Genomic DNA, 15,844 nt, shown 5'->3' on the forward strand with positions numbered 1-15,844 from the left:
TTCCTGCTGTGGATGAGCAACTCAGAACTGTGTGAGTGTGTTTGCCTCAAAAAGCATCTTGCTTCAATCAGTTTTATTCCAGTTCAGAATAAAAATGATTACTTGTATTTCAATAGCAACAGTTCCAATCTATGACAACAATACCTTGCTAACTGACTTTCTTTTCCACTGTCAAAGTACTGTTTCCTGAAGCATTCTGCCCTGTTCTAAAATAACTCCCTGGGTTTACCGTCATGCTGTGGATGTTTGGACAGGACGTGTCGTTTTATTTGTTTGTTTGTTTTGAGAGACTCATTACCAGTGGCGATTTTAGCATGCAAATCATGATGGGGCAAAAAAATAAAAGTTTGCTCCATGCCAGCAAAGACACTACACAACACTAAACAATACATTAACTGCTCTATAACGGCAAAAAGTGGTGCCCACAAACTGTTATGGCCTGCATAAAGTTGTACCAACAGCAGAGCTTTCCAGCACAGTGGAGTGAATCCTTACTACAGCTACACCTGACTATCAGCCGGAGCCTTGTCTGGCAGGGAAACAATTAATTCAGCCTTGTTTAGTGTCTTTAAAAAAACATAGCTGATATGGCTGACTTGTTTAAACAAATGTGGTTTCTACTGACAATTGAGCTTTACAAACTATGGCATAAGGGAACGATGAGCGGATAAGAGGCATTCCATAATTTAGATTAAGACATACTACATACAGTAAGATGGACGTAGTCAATATAACTATGTGTTCAGCACTTTTGAAATGTACAGCGACAGAATGTCTGCCCTGAATGCCCTGAATGACGGGTCGCCACTGCTCATTACTAAGCACTTCCCCCACAAAACACATTGTGGGTGCTCCTCGTTATTTCTCAAAGTGTGTATGAAACCAAGAGAGAGAAACTCATCGCTGTATTTGCGTTTCATGACGATTGAGCTCAGTCAGAACTTCTGGCTATCTTGAGTCCATTTGGTGAGAGCGGTGAGTGATGGCGAATGGGAATGATAAATCAGTGGCTGACAGCGATTCATCTGCTGCTGAACGACAGCGCTGCAGCGTGTGGGTCGCGGAGGGATCTTCAAGAAAACTGCAAAAAAAGATCTGGTAAACCGCGAAGCACACGGGCATCTCCCACTTGCGCAGCTGCCAAATTTAGCAGAGACCGCTGCTAAACATAGAGCGCACTGAACAATGAGTGCAGTTGCACATGGTCAAATCAATTCCAGTAATCAATTAGATAATTATACATTTACTCTGACACGTGGCGACCCACCATTAACAGGTATGCGACTCATTTTGGATCGTGACCCATTACTTTAAGAAAGGCTGATCTAGACCCAAAACGTAAAAGCAGGTAACTGCATTTTCACATTGACGTACAGATGACGCTAAAGGCCGACCAGAGGCTTTGCTGAAATTGTATTATATCAGGGTTTTTTCAGCGCAAAAAAGTATACAAGTGTGGCAATTTTCACGCTTCTATACCAAATCGAACTATTTTCAATCTTTTATAGCTGGTACTGGACTAGAATTTGATGAGAGGTGCAATACGTTCTTTCAGCCAGGCACTGTGGCATGTCGTCGCCATGGAAACCTCTTTAGTCGCTGCAGTGCGTTTCCGTGGTGTAAACAGTATGTGCGTGTGCGTGGATTATGTTGAACATTACAGGGCCGAGAGAGAGATTTTCAAGGTGTCTGGCAAATGAACACGTAAACTATAACATCGTGTTGTTGTTAGCTTGGAGTAGAGCTATATTTTTCTGTTGTTGATAGTAATGTTTTTAGCACAGCGAAAGGGCATAATATGCTACTCACTTCACTTCAGTTAAACTCAACCTGGCTAGCTACAGTATTAACGTTTTCGCAAGCTAACGTTACGTTTGTAGGCTAAATTGAATCTTGGTAGCAACTGTGGGTAGATGGGATTTCAAAGCTTAGCTTTGGTAGTTATGTTGTTGTGAGATAGCTAGCTAACGTTAGCTATTTTGGCAAACTATTTTTCGGTTTACATGTATAGTTTTGCTTTGGCTAAGTCTGTCTCAGCTGTTTATTAGTCAGCAGCAATGAATCACTTTCATCCATCGAAAAGGACTTCATCATTCTGTCACTTGGAACAGGTCGAAACTACTCTAATATAGGAAGTGAACTTTGAAACATTACTTCTGCTATGAAGTACTGTAGCTAGCTAGTTATTTCAAGATAATAAACGACGTCTCTAAGTGCACCAGGGAACATTAGCAAGCTCGTAGGTCGTGTTATTCTAAAAAGCTAGCTAGGTAGCCAAACCAAACCAGTTGAGAGCTTTTCGTGGGAATTGAGTGCATCACTGTTTGCGATAGTAGGTGACAAGGTGGGATATTAGGTGACATCTCACCTTGTGAGATTTAAGCATAACTACAGCATTTTTTCATTATTTAAACATAGATAGAAAGCTATCAAATCAGAGAGGGAGATGATCATGCTTTTCGGATGTGCTTGGAACTAACGTTACTCAGCATCATCTATCACCACTGTTACCCATCAAGTTCCAAGGCAGTAACGTTAGCTAACATCAAATACGCTTTCTCGTGGGTGGATCAGCTTTCCCCAAATCAAAGAATTCATCTTACACATTCACAGTTTGGAGCCATGACCATGACAAGGCTTTAACACTTGCGACAGCTGTTCCAAAAAGGAGACTAAAAACACAGATGTTCGTCAGCAAAATGACTTTGAACCAGTCCAGCCTGTTTGGTCAGGTAGACGATCTACAAGACTTAACATTCATCGAAAGACCTATACGCAGGAGTCTAAAGGTATTTGACAAGAAAGTGCATAGCTAACGTTATGTTTGAAATATTGATCTTCTACTATTTGTTCACTATATTCCGCGTGATGTTTTGTATGCCTTTTTCTCAGAAAATTGTCTTTGTAGAAATGTAATTGAAATAATTTCATACATCACTAAAAACAGGATTATAGGCTATGATTAGATATTCTGATATCAAAGCCTAGGTTTGTTAATGTTACGAATAGCCTATATGTATATGAAAATGTATATGAAGGTGACAATAAGCATTGTCAACATAGCTACCTACATCTGTCATTTGTATTTTCCTTTTCTTTTTAGTTATGGTTCTGCTTTATTACAGCAGAACATAGGCACCTGCCTACACTTAGCCATTATCATGACTTTGCCTATATCATAACTTTGAGTTCCTCGCACAAATAGTCAATGGAACATGCTATCGCACTGTAGCCTGGCGACACGGCAGCGACAGTTATCATATCAGCATCAGTGTAGGCTACCCCTGTGAAATCGCAACTTGCACGAACCAAAGCCGCGTTCAAAACAACTGGGAATTAGGCAATCGCCGACTGTCGACGTCAATACGTTCAAGACAATTGGGAACTCGGGGGGGAAAAAAGCTCGCTTTCTAGAGGTCCGACTTTCCGACCTGAAGATCACTGACTTTATGATTTGACCTAGTTTTTTTTCACAAGGTCCCAGTTGTCTTGAATGGTGCTTTCCGAATTCCCAGTTGCTTTGAATGCAGCAGAAAACACTACAAGAACCGACTATGTAATGGGGTTGCCCACACGTTTGCTTTCTCCTGTGACGCAGCTTCTGTCAGCTGTTTGCATCACTGGCTCTCTTTCTCCCCCTCACTTGCCCGCTCCTCCACTGCGGACAGTATCTGCAGAACAGTCAAGGATTTCCTCTCCATCAAAAATAGTCACCCTCCTCTATGCTGTAGTTCAGGGGTTGGCAAGAGGCTGCCCGCAAGCATTTTAATTTTATTTTAAATTCTCCCTGCTGTAGTTTGTGGATCCTCTTGGTGCAAATGTGATATTAAAACATGGACAACCTTAGGGAATGTATAAAGGGTTAGAGTCCCATCTTTCTCATCTTCCTCTCTTTAAATACTTGTTAGGCTGACAGTGAGGTACTGAGGAAAGGGTTTAGTCTACTTTAACTATCTTATTCTGTATGCATGGCTGCTGCTTCAGAGGTGGGCGTGTGTTTTCTGTGCTTCGCTTTCTTTTTTTTCTGTGTCGAGGAGGATCCAGAGTGAGGCGGCTCAGATAATGAGAGAAGCTTCAACGTAAGAGACTACGCACACACACACCCACACTCCCCCTGGTCCCCCACGCACACTCTCCCACGCAAGCAAACAGGGACAGAGAGAAATAACTGCAGTCAGTCTGTCGTGCCTCACTGCAACCCCCTTCCTTATGACTCGCTGAGTCAATTTAGAACCGTGATCAGAATCCTGTCCAGCCCTCACCACATCAACCCAGAATTTGCCCCCCTCCTCCCCCACTCAAGTCTGGGTAAACAGGTCATTACTAGTACAATAGGATGCCCAGTCACAGTGGTAGAGCCAGTGAAGCGACAGACGCAGACAGAATGTAGTTAACCTTCCCTCCCACACACACACACATTCACATAATGGAGTCCCTTTGCACACCATGGTTGAATCAACATTGTTTCCACATCATTTCAATGAAATGACATTGAACCAATGTGGAATAAAGGTTAAATTGACGTTCGTGCCTAGTGGGTGAGCATCCTCATAAGTTACTTAGTTATCGATTTGAGCGGCAGCACAGTGGTTTTGTAGATGGCGACGTGTCCTTTATAAAGTTGTCCAATGTCTGTTTTTATTTGGCTTGAGCTGATTAATCTCTCATTACCTTCTGTCTACTGTTCTACTTTCAGACTGCTGAAGAGATAGAGAAGCTGACCGTGGACGAGGATTTGAATGACATTGAGCGGGCGGTCTACCTCCTCAGGTAAAGGGGAATGGAGGGCTATTGTAAGAGACCACAGTCATTTTTAATCACAGTCTCTAGACCCTTATGAAAATGTTTTGAAATGATTGAATAGGTGTAGCCGAAGTAATGTGGTCAGAGGGCAAGGTGGAGCTATTATCTGATGTCTGCAATAAACATTAGCTCAGGGGTTTCGTTCAATTTAGCTTCTGACTAACCGACCCTCATGAACCGGTCAACAAATGGTTAAATATTTACCAAGCAGTAAAATGACAATACCAACAGAAAATACTCTGCAGGTGTACAAAGAAAGGACATTTTTCATTAAGAGTTTCATCAAAACAAGCAACTACAGCAAGCCTATTGCCTTAGTCAAAAGGCTATAGTCTATATATGAACATGCAACTGCTGTAAACATTTGCCAAAATGCAATTTGCGTGAAATCACAGTTGTAAACAGTAGGGTTGGGGGTATCCAGATTTTCATATTGTCATACAGTCCTTGTCTCATCCCAGGATTTACAGTATTACTGGCTTAGTACACAAGGGGGAGCCCATTGGTTGTCTATTACCGGAATGCTAACAAAATTAGCACAAGTAATAGTGAATTTCCATGGACAGGGCAAGAACAGATTATTTAAAAAAATACAAGGAAATCAAAAGAACTCATCCAAAGGGCCTTGACTTTTCAAATGCTGCAGAAAGTTAACACATTAGGATGCCACTTCACTTTATTAATTCAGCCACTTACTTAGATAACTAGCAAGTTTAAATTAGAGGCCGTGTTAAAGCAGAATTCTTCGATTTTGACGCAGGGAAAAAATATAAAACGCCTAAGAAATATCTTGCTGCTTTTTGTTAACGCAGATCTAAAATGCTTCTTATTGTAATTTCTGCTCAGCATCAGAGAAATGTTGTGCTTCACTTGCACTTCTCCACTCAGATGAGAATTTACAAATGGGCATTCTATCAACACCACTCTTGACTTTTCTCCTGTACCTTTCTTGGTGTAGCCAGTCTACTTTTCTCCGGTAAAAGGCTAAATTAACTTCAAGCGAAACATTAGGAAATGTAGCTGGCTACATTCTTTCTATGATAAATATTAGAAATATGATAGCCATGCATTGTCTTTGCAAAAAATACCTTGCTTTTTCATTGTAAGATTTCTAGCGTTGCACTTCTGTTGTCATCTGATGACAATGAAGCTATTTTTTGCTGAATTTGTTGCGTTAATGTGTAGTTGCATGTCCCTGGTCACTCTATTGAAGCAAAAAAACACTGTTCACTTTCAATATAAAATGCGACCCCTGTCTACACAGCTGGACTCACCTTCTCCCACTTTCTCCTGTTGTGCTATTTACAAACAAACACTTGACAGGATCAACTGTTCTGGGGAACTATGGTAAGCTTCATAATGTGACAGTGTTCTTCATTTCACCTATCAGCTTTATCTCCTAATGTATTGCACAACTTGACTGCAGGTATTTACTGTAATAGTAGCTAGCCACAAATATGAACATTTATTGAAGAAATTCAAATAAATAGTTTCAATGGTATTGAAATACGATCCCGTGGCTATTGCCAAATACCACAGTATACGGTATATAGGGTACACCGCCCAGGCCTACTAAACAGCACACCTTAAGCATGCATTTCCATAAGTGACAGAGACTCTTAGAAAGAGGGGGATTCTAAAAGCAACAACTATGATGGGTTGCTAATATGACTAGGATTGTGCCTTTGGCTTCTGGACAATGAAAGAAAGTTCATATGAAAACCAATAGAACAGGAGAGAAATGCTGGTTAATGGCAAGAGGAAGTCTCTGTAAAATAATTGCCTCCACGTTTCTATGGTTGGATTTTGGCTAGGCTACTTTGAAGCAAGGGAAGACATTCATCATTATTTGAAGTAAAGTAAAACGTTCAGGTTTCAAACAATTATACTGCCTCAAGCTCACATTGCAAAGTGGTGGGTGACTCGCTGATAGCATGCCTACCATTGACTATATAGCCTATGCACTCAAATGGTGAATGGGAGTAGCACTTTAATTACGAGTTGAGATTGAGAAATACAAATACGATCTCTTTTTAATCGTGGTCATCAAAACAGTTTTTAACACACGATTACATTTGGAATTGTTATTTCCGCTCAATGACTGGGCTTATAAAAGCACATTTCACTCTAGTACCAGCTTTTTGAGGAGCTGATGTCTGACAAGTGATGGGCCATTCCATTCCTCAAACTAGGCTCTGTATGCTGTGCATATGTGATAAGATACATGACGACTAACAAAAATACACACATGCAAATTTACTTCCTCTAAATTATGCAAATGATTCTATAGACCGATAGCAGGACCGGTCAAATTTATTTTCACCAATTAACGGTTAACCGTTAACATCCCTACCATGACCACATTTTTATATCTCTCGCGACCCCATTTTCTAATCAGGTCTCAACACCTACAGTTGAATTCAGAAGTTTACATACACCTTAACCAAATACATTTAAACTCAGTTTTTCACAATTCCTGACATTTAATCAAAGGAGAAATTCCCTGAATTTAGCTCAGTTAGGATCACCACTTTATTTCAAGAATGTGAAATGTCAGAATAATAGTAGAGAATGATTTATTTAAGCGTTTATTTCTTTCATCACATTCCCAGTGGATCAGAAGTTTACATACACTCAATTAGTATTTGATACCATTGCCTTTCAATTGTTTAACTTTGGTCAAACATTTCGGGTAGCCTTCCACAAGCTTCCCACAATAAGTTTGGTGAATTTTGGCCCATTCCTCCTGTTGAGCTGGTGTAACTGAGTCAGGTTTGTAGGCCTCCTTGCTCGCACAAGCTTTTTCAGTTCTGCCCACAAATGTTCTATTGGTTTGAAGTCAGGGCTTTGTGATGGCCACTCCAACACCTTGACTTTGTTTTACTTAAGTCATTTTGTCACAACTTTGGAAGTATGCTTGGGGTCATTGTCCATTTGGAAGACCCATTTGCGACCAAGCTTTAACTTCCTGACTGATGTCTTGAGATGTTGCTTCAATATAGCCACATAATTTTACTTCCTCATGATGCCATCTATTTTGTGAAGTGCACCAGTCCCTCCTGCAGCGAAGCACCTCCACAACACGATGTTGCCGCACCTGTGCTTTGCGGTTGGAATGGTGTTCTTCGGCTTGCAAGCCTCCCCTTTTCATCCATACATAACAATGGTCATTATGGCCAAACAGTTCTATTTTTGTTTCATCAGACCAGAGGACATTTCTCCAAAAAGTACGATCTTTGTCCCCATGTGCAGTTGCAATCCGTAGTCTGGCTTTTTTTATGGTGGTTTTGGAGCAGTGGCTTCTTCCTTGCTGACCGGCCTTTCAGGTTATGTTGATATAGGACTCGCTTTACTGTGGATATAGATACTTTTGTACCTGTTTCCTCCAGCATCTTCACAAGGTCCTTTGCTGTTGTTCTGGGATTGATTTGCACTTTTCGCACCAAAGTACGTTCATCTCTAGGAGACAGAACATGTCTCCTTCCTGAGCAGTATGTCGGATGCGTGGTCCCATGGTGTTTATACTTGCGTACTATTGTTTGTACAGATGAACGTGGTACCTTCAGGCGTTTGGAAATTGCCCCCAAAGATGATGTGGAGGTCTTCACATTTTTTTCTGTTCTGAGGTCTTGGCTGATTTCTTTTGATTTTCCCATGATGTCAAGCAAAGAGGCACTGAGTTTGAAGGTAGGCCTTGAAATACATCCACAGGTACACCTTCAATTGACTCAAATGATGTCAATTAGCCTATCAGAAGCTTCTAAAGCCATGACATAATTTTCTGCAATTTTCCAAGCTGTTTAAAGGCACAGTCAATTTAGTGTATGTAAACTTCTGACCCACTGGAATTGTGACAGTGAATTATAAGTTAAATAATATGTCTGTAAACAATTGTTGGAAAAATTACTTGTGTCATGCCCAAAGTAGATGTCCTAAACGACTTGCCAAAACTATAGTTTGTTAACAAGAAATTTGTGGAGTGGTTGAAAAACAAGTTTTAATGACTCCAACCTAAGAGTATGTAAACTTCCGACTTCAACTGTAATGGAAACGCTGCTGTAGCTAATGAACATAGGGAAATCCCTGTCTGGACATCTAGGCTTCAAGTTGCCAAATGAAAATGCCTGACTGGACATCTTGGCTACAACTTAGTTGCCAAATGATTCGCATGGAGAAGTCTTATTTGTTTGGAAAATGTGGGAGTTTACAAACCATTGAACATTGTCTGTCATTCCATATTGATTGTGTGTCGAGGGGTCCATCTCTGCCACTGCAGACCCAACATTCGAATCTGCATTCTCCTAACATAACAACACACTTGAGTCAACTGTGGAAAGTTCTGGAGCAAGAAGCTAGCTTGTCGCTTCTTGAGTTCTTAGGGAATGTGTGGAGATCACTGTGCGATGCTAAGTTAGCCGTCTGCTAGGTCTGCATGTGTCCCCTTCTAATGACCTTGATTTATTTGGAGCTCTGAGTAAGACATTGGATTTATAGGGGATCAAGCAGCATAGCTGTGAGAAATCCTATTGTATTTGTTGGCGTTGGTTATTATTATTGTTCTTCCGTAAGGGGAAATTCAATGGTAATGTCAATCTGAGCATGAAAAAACCATATTTAATAGCTTTTGGCAATGGCTCACAGAACTTGTTTTGGTACTTAACCTGTCCTCCTGTGTTTCTGACAAAGTCAGAAGGTTAATGAAACAATATCAAACACATTTTAGTCCATTGAGTGCTAGTAAAGATAGAACGCTCATTTGGACCGGCGGTGTCACATCCTTAACATTTTTCAAAAAGGTTATTGTAGATGCATTTAGAGTATGAATGTATTCCCATTTTCTATGCAAAGATAACTTTCATCAAGGGCTGAGGGGATGTGTAATTGGTTGCCTTTCTATCTTTGTCAGTACTCCTTCTAAGTGTAACGGATGTGACTGTTACATACGCGTTCATAAAATGATTATGGACTCACTAGTCAGCATCACTGCATAACGCGATCATAATAACATGTTCATGCACTTCCTACTGTTTCCGAAGTGTGTTTATGTTCGTAAGCTGGCTGGCTATCTTAATCTATCTGTGTGAGTGATCCGTTACAGGTGTACGCACGTTCTCTTATGAACTGCAATGATGCGTTGTTCTGCTAACCAGAGCATTACATGTGATCACATCACATGGCATAATAAAGGTCTTAAATTCATAAACATAATTAAGGTCTTAAAAACTTTCACCGGTCATGCTGAGTTTGTTTACTTCCTGAGTAAGCACGGGTACCCCCCAGTGACAATATTGTTCAGTATCTGTGTGGCACATGAGAAATGCAGCTGTCTAGCCAGAGGTGATTTTCGATCTGACAAGAAATTGACGAAGGTGTGAACCCTGTGCCATTGGTAGGTTATAAAACTTTTTTTTACCCTTTCACATAATTACAATGAAAAATAGTTTAACCCTTCATAGGAAAGACATTAACATAATGAAGTATGTCAAGATATAGTAGAGATGAATGAGGAATAAGTGCAGCTATCTCAAATATGGAAATTAAAGTATTTAAAAAAAAATGTAAGTATCAATTTGATCAATTTGACTCCTGTGGAGTATATACTGTACCGTGCATTTGGAAAGTATTCAGACCCCTTCCCTCTTTCCACATTTTGTTACGTTCCAACCTTATTCTAAAATAGATTAAAACAAGAATACATCCTCATCAATCTACACACAATACTCCATAATGACAAAGCAAAACAGGTTTTTAGAAATGTTTGCAAATGTATAATAAGAAAAACAACAGATGCCTTATTTACATAAGTTTTCAAAACCTTTTGTCATGAGACTCGATATTGAGCTCCGGTGCATCCTGTTTCTATTGATCATCCTTGACATGTTGATTGGAGTCCACCAGTGGTAAATTCAATTGATTGGACATGATTTGGAAAGGCACATGCTTGTATATATTTGTGACTTGTTTCAGGAAACTAGGTGTATGTCGCATGTTTTTTGGCAGAAATGCCTTCTGGAACATTCCACTAACGGTCCCCAAACGTAGCTGCTGCTCACTCCGTCTGCTCGAAAATGGATAAATGTTTAAAAGTAAGGCCCGCATCCATAGAGACACATAACAGCTTTACTGGTAGTACTGCTACTACCAGAGGTACTACACATGCACCTGTTGATGACACGGGTTGTTCTGCTTCCACGAGCTCATCCACTGCTAGCATCAGTAATTCTACATTTGTTGTTATCCTAGCCTACATGGACACTGACAGTTGTGAATCTGATGCAGCCGAAGAGCTACTGCCCCCTTACCCGGGAAAGCACCGAACTACTTTGATTTGGGGTTCACTTATATTGGGAGTAGTGCCTTTCCTCAGCCACAGTGCATATGTCCATATGTGCAAAAGTACTATCTCACAACTCAATGAAACCTTCCCTCTTGCGCAGACATTTAAAAACAAAACATGACCATTTAGAAAAATAAGCCACTGGAGTTTTGAGTGAGAATAAAGACAGTTTCTGAGTAGTAAGACATGTATAAAAGCAACAGATACCATTAATGAGAAGGGGCTAGAAGCGTCTTATATGGTGAGCTCCCGAGTGGCGAGGACAGGCAAGCCCCATACTATTGTGGAGGACTTAATTCTTCCTGCGCTGTGGATATGGCTGGGACAATGCTGGGGGAAAAGGCAAAAAAAAAACTATACAGACAATGCCTTCATCAAACAAGACTGTTTCACGACTCATCAGTGACATGGCAGGAGATGTTTTGAAGCAATTACTCCTTTGCATACAAGCCAGTGAATTATATGCGTTACAGCTGGATGAGTCAACAGACATGGCAGGCCTGGCACAGCACCTGGTATATGTCCGTTATGTTTATGGGGGGTCAGTTAAGGACAACATCCTCTTCTGCAAAACACTGGAAACCAGGACAACATGAGGATATTTGTAAAGTACCGGACAGCTTGTGACATCAAATGGACTTTGGTGGTCAAGATGTGTTGGTATCTGCACTGATGGTGCAAAGCCATGACAGGGAGACATACTGGAGTGGTAACGTGCGTGCAAGCAGTTTCTCCCGATGTCACTTTGGTACACTGTAGCATCCACCGAGAGGCTCTTGCTGCCAAGGGAATGCCTGACAGCTTGAAAGACGTTTTGGACACAATAGTGAATATGGTTAAATTTGTTAAAGCAAGGCCCATGAACTCTTGTGTATTTTCTGCACTATCTAATGATATGGGCAGCGACCATGTAATGCTTTTATAACATACAGAAGTGCGCTGGTTATCAAGGGGCAAAGTATTGACACATTTTTTTTAATTGAGAGACTAGCTTAAAGTTTTCTTTACTGACCATCATTTTCACTTGTCTGACCGCTGGCATGATGACGATTTTCTCACACGACTGCCTATCTGGGTGATGTTTTTCCTCGCCTGAATGATCTGAATCTAGGATTACAGGGAATCTCCGCAACTATATTCAATGTGCGGGACAAAATTGAGGCTATGATTAAGAAGTTGGAGCTTTTTTCTGCCTGCAATAACAAAGACAACACACAGGTCTTTCCATCATTATACAATTTTTTTTGTGTGCAAATGGACTCGGACAATGTCAAATGTGATATAGCGAAGCACCTGAGTGAGCTGGGTGCACAATTACCCAGGTACTTTCCTGAAACGGATGACACACAACTGGATTTGTGATTCCTTTCATGCCCTGCCTCAGTCCACCGATATCTGAACAAGAGAGCCTCATCGAAATTGCAACAAGTGGTTCTGTGAAAATTGAATTTAATCAGATTTCTGGATAGGGCTGCTCTCAGAGTTTCTTTCCTTGGCAAATCATGCTGTTAAGACACTGATACCCTTCGCAACCACGTACACTACTGTTCAAAAGTTTGGGGTCACTTAGAAATGTCCTTGTTTTTTGTCCATATTTTATCGATTTAAAATAACACCAAATTGACGAGAAATACAGTGGAGACATTGTTAATGTGTTAAATGACTAGGCCTACAGAGACCCATTATCAGCAACCATCACTCCTGTGTTCCAATGGCATGTTGTGTTAGCTAATCCAAGTTTAGCATTTAAAAGGCTAATTGATCATTAGGAAACCCTTTTGCAATTATGTTAACACAGCTGAAAACATTTGTTCTGATTAAAGAAGCAATACAACTGGCCTTCTTTAGACAAGTTGAGTATCTGGAGCATCAGCATTTGAGGGGTAGTTTACAGGCTCATAATGGCCAGAAACATAGACCTTTCTTCTGAAACTTGTCAGTCTATGCTTGTTCTGAGAAATGAAGGCTATTCCATGCGAGAAATTGCCAAGAAACTGAATAGCTCCTACAACGCTGTGTACTACTCCCTTCACAGAACAGCGCAAACTGGCCCTAACCAGAATAGAAAGAGGAGTGGGAGGCCCCGGTGCACAACTGAGCAAGAGGACATTAGAGTATCTAGTTTGAGAAACAGATTCCTCACAAGTCCTCAACTGGCAGCTTCATTAAATAGTACCCGCAAAGCACCTGTTTGAACTTATCAGTATAAAAGACACCTGTCCACAACCTCAAACAGTCACACTCCAAATTCCACTATGGCCAAGACCAAAGAGCTGTCAAAGGACACCAGAAACAAAATTGTAGACCTGCACCAGGCTGGGAAGACTGAATCTGCAATAGGTAAGCAGCTTGGTTTGAAGAAATCAACTGTGGGAGCAATTATTAGGAAATGGAAGACATACAAGACCACTGATAATCTCCTCGATCTGGGGCTCCATGCAAGATCTCACCCTGTCGGGTCAAAATGATCACAAGAACGGTGAGCAAAAATCCCAGAACCACACGGGGGACCTAGTGAATGACCTGCAGACAGCTGGGACCAAAGTAACAAAGCCTACCATCAGCAAGGGCATTGAAGATGAAACGTGGCTGGGTCTTTCAGCATGACAATGATCCCAAACACACCACCCGGGCAACGAAGGAGTGGCTTGGTAAGAAGCATTTCAAGGTCCTGGAGTGGCCTAGCCAGGCTCCAGATCTCAACCCCATAGAAAATCTTTGGAGGGAGTTGAAAGTCCATGTTGCCCAGCAACAGCCCCAAAACATCACTGCTCTAGAGGAGATCTGCATGGAGGAATGGGCCAAAATACCAGCAACAGTGTGTGAAAACCTTGTGAAGACTTACAGAAAACATTTGACCTCTGTCATTGCCAACAAAGGGTATATAACAAAGCATTGAGAAACTTTTGTTATTGACCAAAACTTATTTTCTACCATAATTAGCAAATAAATTCATTAAAAATCCTACAATGTGATTTCTGGATTTTTGTTCTTCTCATTTTGTCTGTCATAGTTGAAGTGTACCTATGAAGAAAATTACAGGCCTCATCTTTTAAGTGGGAGAAGTTGCATAATTGGTGGCTGACTAAATACTTTTTGTCCCACTATATTGTCTACCTGACTAAATAAAGGTGAAAAAAATAGATCTATATATCTCTGAACGCTATCCATTTTGGATTTCTATTTGCCATATATTTTTCAACTCGGCTTTGATGCTTCATGAAAGTACTGAACCTTTCTATTCTCATAGCATCTATAGATTGTAAATTAAAGATCAACATTTTTGCTAAAATAATTATATTATTGATCGATTAACTATGACTTTTCAAATCACCCGGTATTGCTATCTGCTGTGTTAGTTCTAGGTAAATGTTGCAATTCTTCAGTCATTCCTGGACCTGTGACCAAAAAAGAGCTACATATGGACAGTACCAAAATAAATGATCTAATGACTCTGCCTCCTCGCAGCAGAATCTGCAGAGCTGGGAAGATTGTCTCCCGCATATACAGTTGAAGTCGTAAGTTTACATACACCTTAGCCAAATACATTTAAACTCAGTTTTTTCACAATTCCTGACATTTAATCCTAGTAAAAAAAATCCTGTTTTAGGTCAGTTAGGAACACCACTTTATTTTGAGAATGTGAAATGTCAGAATAATAGTAGAGAAATCATTATTTCAGCTTTTATTTATTTCATCACATTCCCAGTGGGTCAGAAGTTTATATACACTCAATTAGTATTTGGTAGCATTGCCTTTGAATTGTTTAACTTTTCAAACGTTTCGGGTAGCCTTCCACAAGCTTCCCACAATAAGTTGGGTGAATTTTGGCCTATTCCTCCTGACAGAGCTGGTGTAACTGAGTCAGGTTTGCCTCCTTGAACGCACACACTTTTTCAGTTCTGCCCACTAATGTTCTATAGGATTGAGGTCAGGGCTTTGTGAAGGCCACTCCAACACCTTGACTTTGCTGTCCTTGAGCCATTTTGCCACATTTTTGGAAGTATGCTTGGGGTCATTGTCCAATTGGAAGACCCATTTGCGACCAAGCTTTAACTTCCTGACTGATGTCTTGAGATGTTGCTTCAATATATCCACGTAATTTTACTTCCTCATGAAGCCATTTATTTTGTGAAGTGCACAAGTCCCTCCTGCAGTAAAGCACCCCACAACATGATGCTGCCACCCCGTGCTTCATGGTTGGGATGTTGTTCTTAGGTTTGCAAGCCTCCCCTTTTTCCTCCAAACATAACGATGGTCATTATGGCAACAGTTCTATTTTTTGTTTCATCAGACCAGAGGAAAGTACGATCACTGAGTTTGAAGGTAGGCCTTGAAATACATCCACAGGTGCACCTCCAATAGGCTCATTGACATCATTTGAGTCAATCAGAAGCTTCTAAGGCCATGATATAATTTTCTGGAATTTTCCAAGCTGTTTAAAGGCACAGTCAATTTAGTGTATGTAAACTTCTGACCCATTGGAATTGTGATACAGTGAAATAATCAGTCCGAAAAATGACTTGTGTCATGCACAAAGTAGATGTCCTAACTGACTTGTCAAAACTATAGTTTGTTAACAAGAAATTTGTGGAGTGGTTGAAAAACGAGTTAATGACTCCAACCTAAGTGTATTTGAACTTCCAACTTCAACTGTATGTACTGTCCTAACCCTACTGCAAAATTGCTAAACATAGCAATCCA

At 40.6% G+C, this 15,844-nt stretch overlaps 1 protein-coding gene across 4 annotated transcripts in view; it reads left to right on the plus strand.

The window, feature by feature from the left end:
- Positions 1 to 1,210: 1,210 nt before the first annotated feature.
- ppp4r4 (protein phosphatase 4, regulatory subunit 4) overlaps positions 1,211 to 15,844 on the plus strand; it is a 124,936-nt gene continuing 110,302 nt past the window's right edge. The window contains exons 1-2 of one of the 4 annotated variants that reach the window (XM_052470848.1): positions 1,211 to 1,276; positions 4,697 to 4,770. Coding sequence is in view for 2 of the 4 variants with exons in the window: in XM_035793976.2 (XP_035649869.1) it covers positions 2,685 to 2,789; positions 4,697 to 4,770 (179 nt within the window). In the remaining 2 variants the exon portion in view is untranslated. Of the gene's footprint in view, positions 1,277 to 1,326; positions 2,790 to 3,853; positions 4,080 to 4,696; positions 4,771 to 15,844 lie in introns of those variants that run through there. The other 3 variants (XM_035793976.2, XM_035793977.2, XM_035793979.2) reach the window with 3 other exon arrangements.

Source organism: Oncorhynchus keta, chromosome 19 (genome assembly GCF_023373465.1).
Source record: "Oncorhynchus keta strain PuntledgeMale-10-30-2019 chromosome 19, Oket_V2, whole genome shotgun sequence".
Classification (NCBI taxonomy): domain Eukaryota; kingdom Metazoa; phylum Chordata; class Actinopteri; order Salmoniformes; family Salmonidae; genus Oncorhynchus; species Oncorhynchus keta.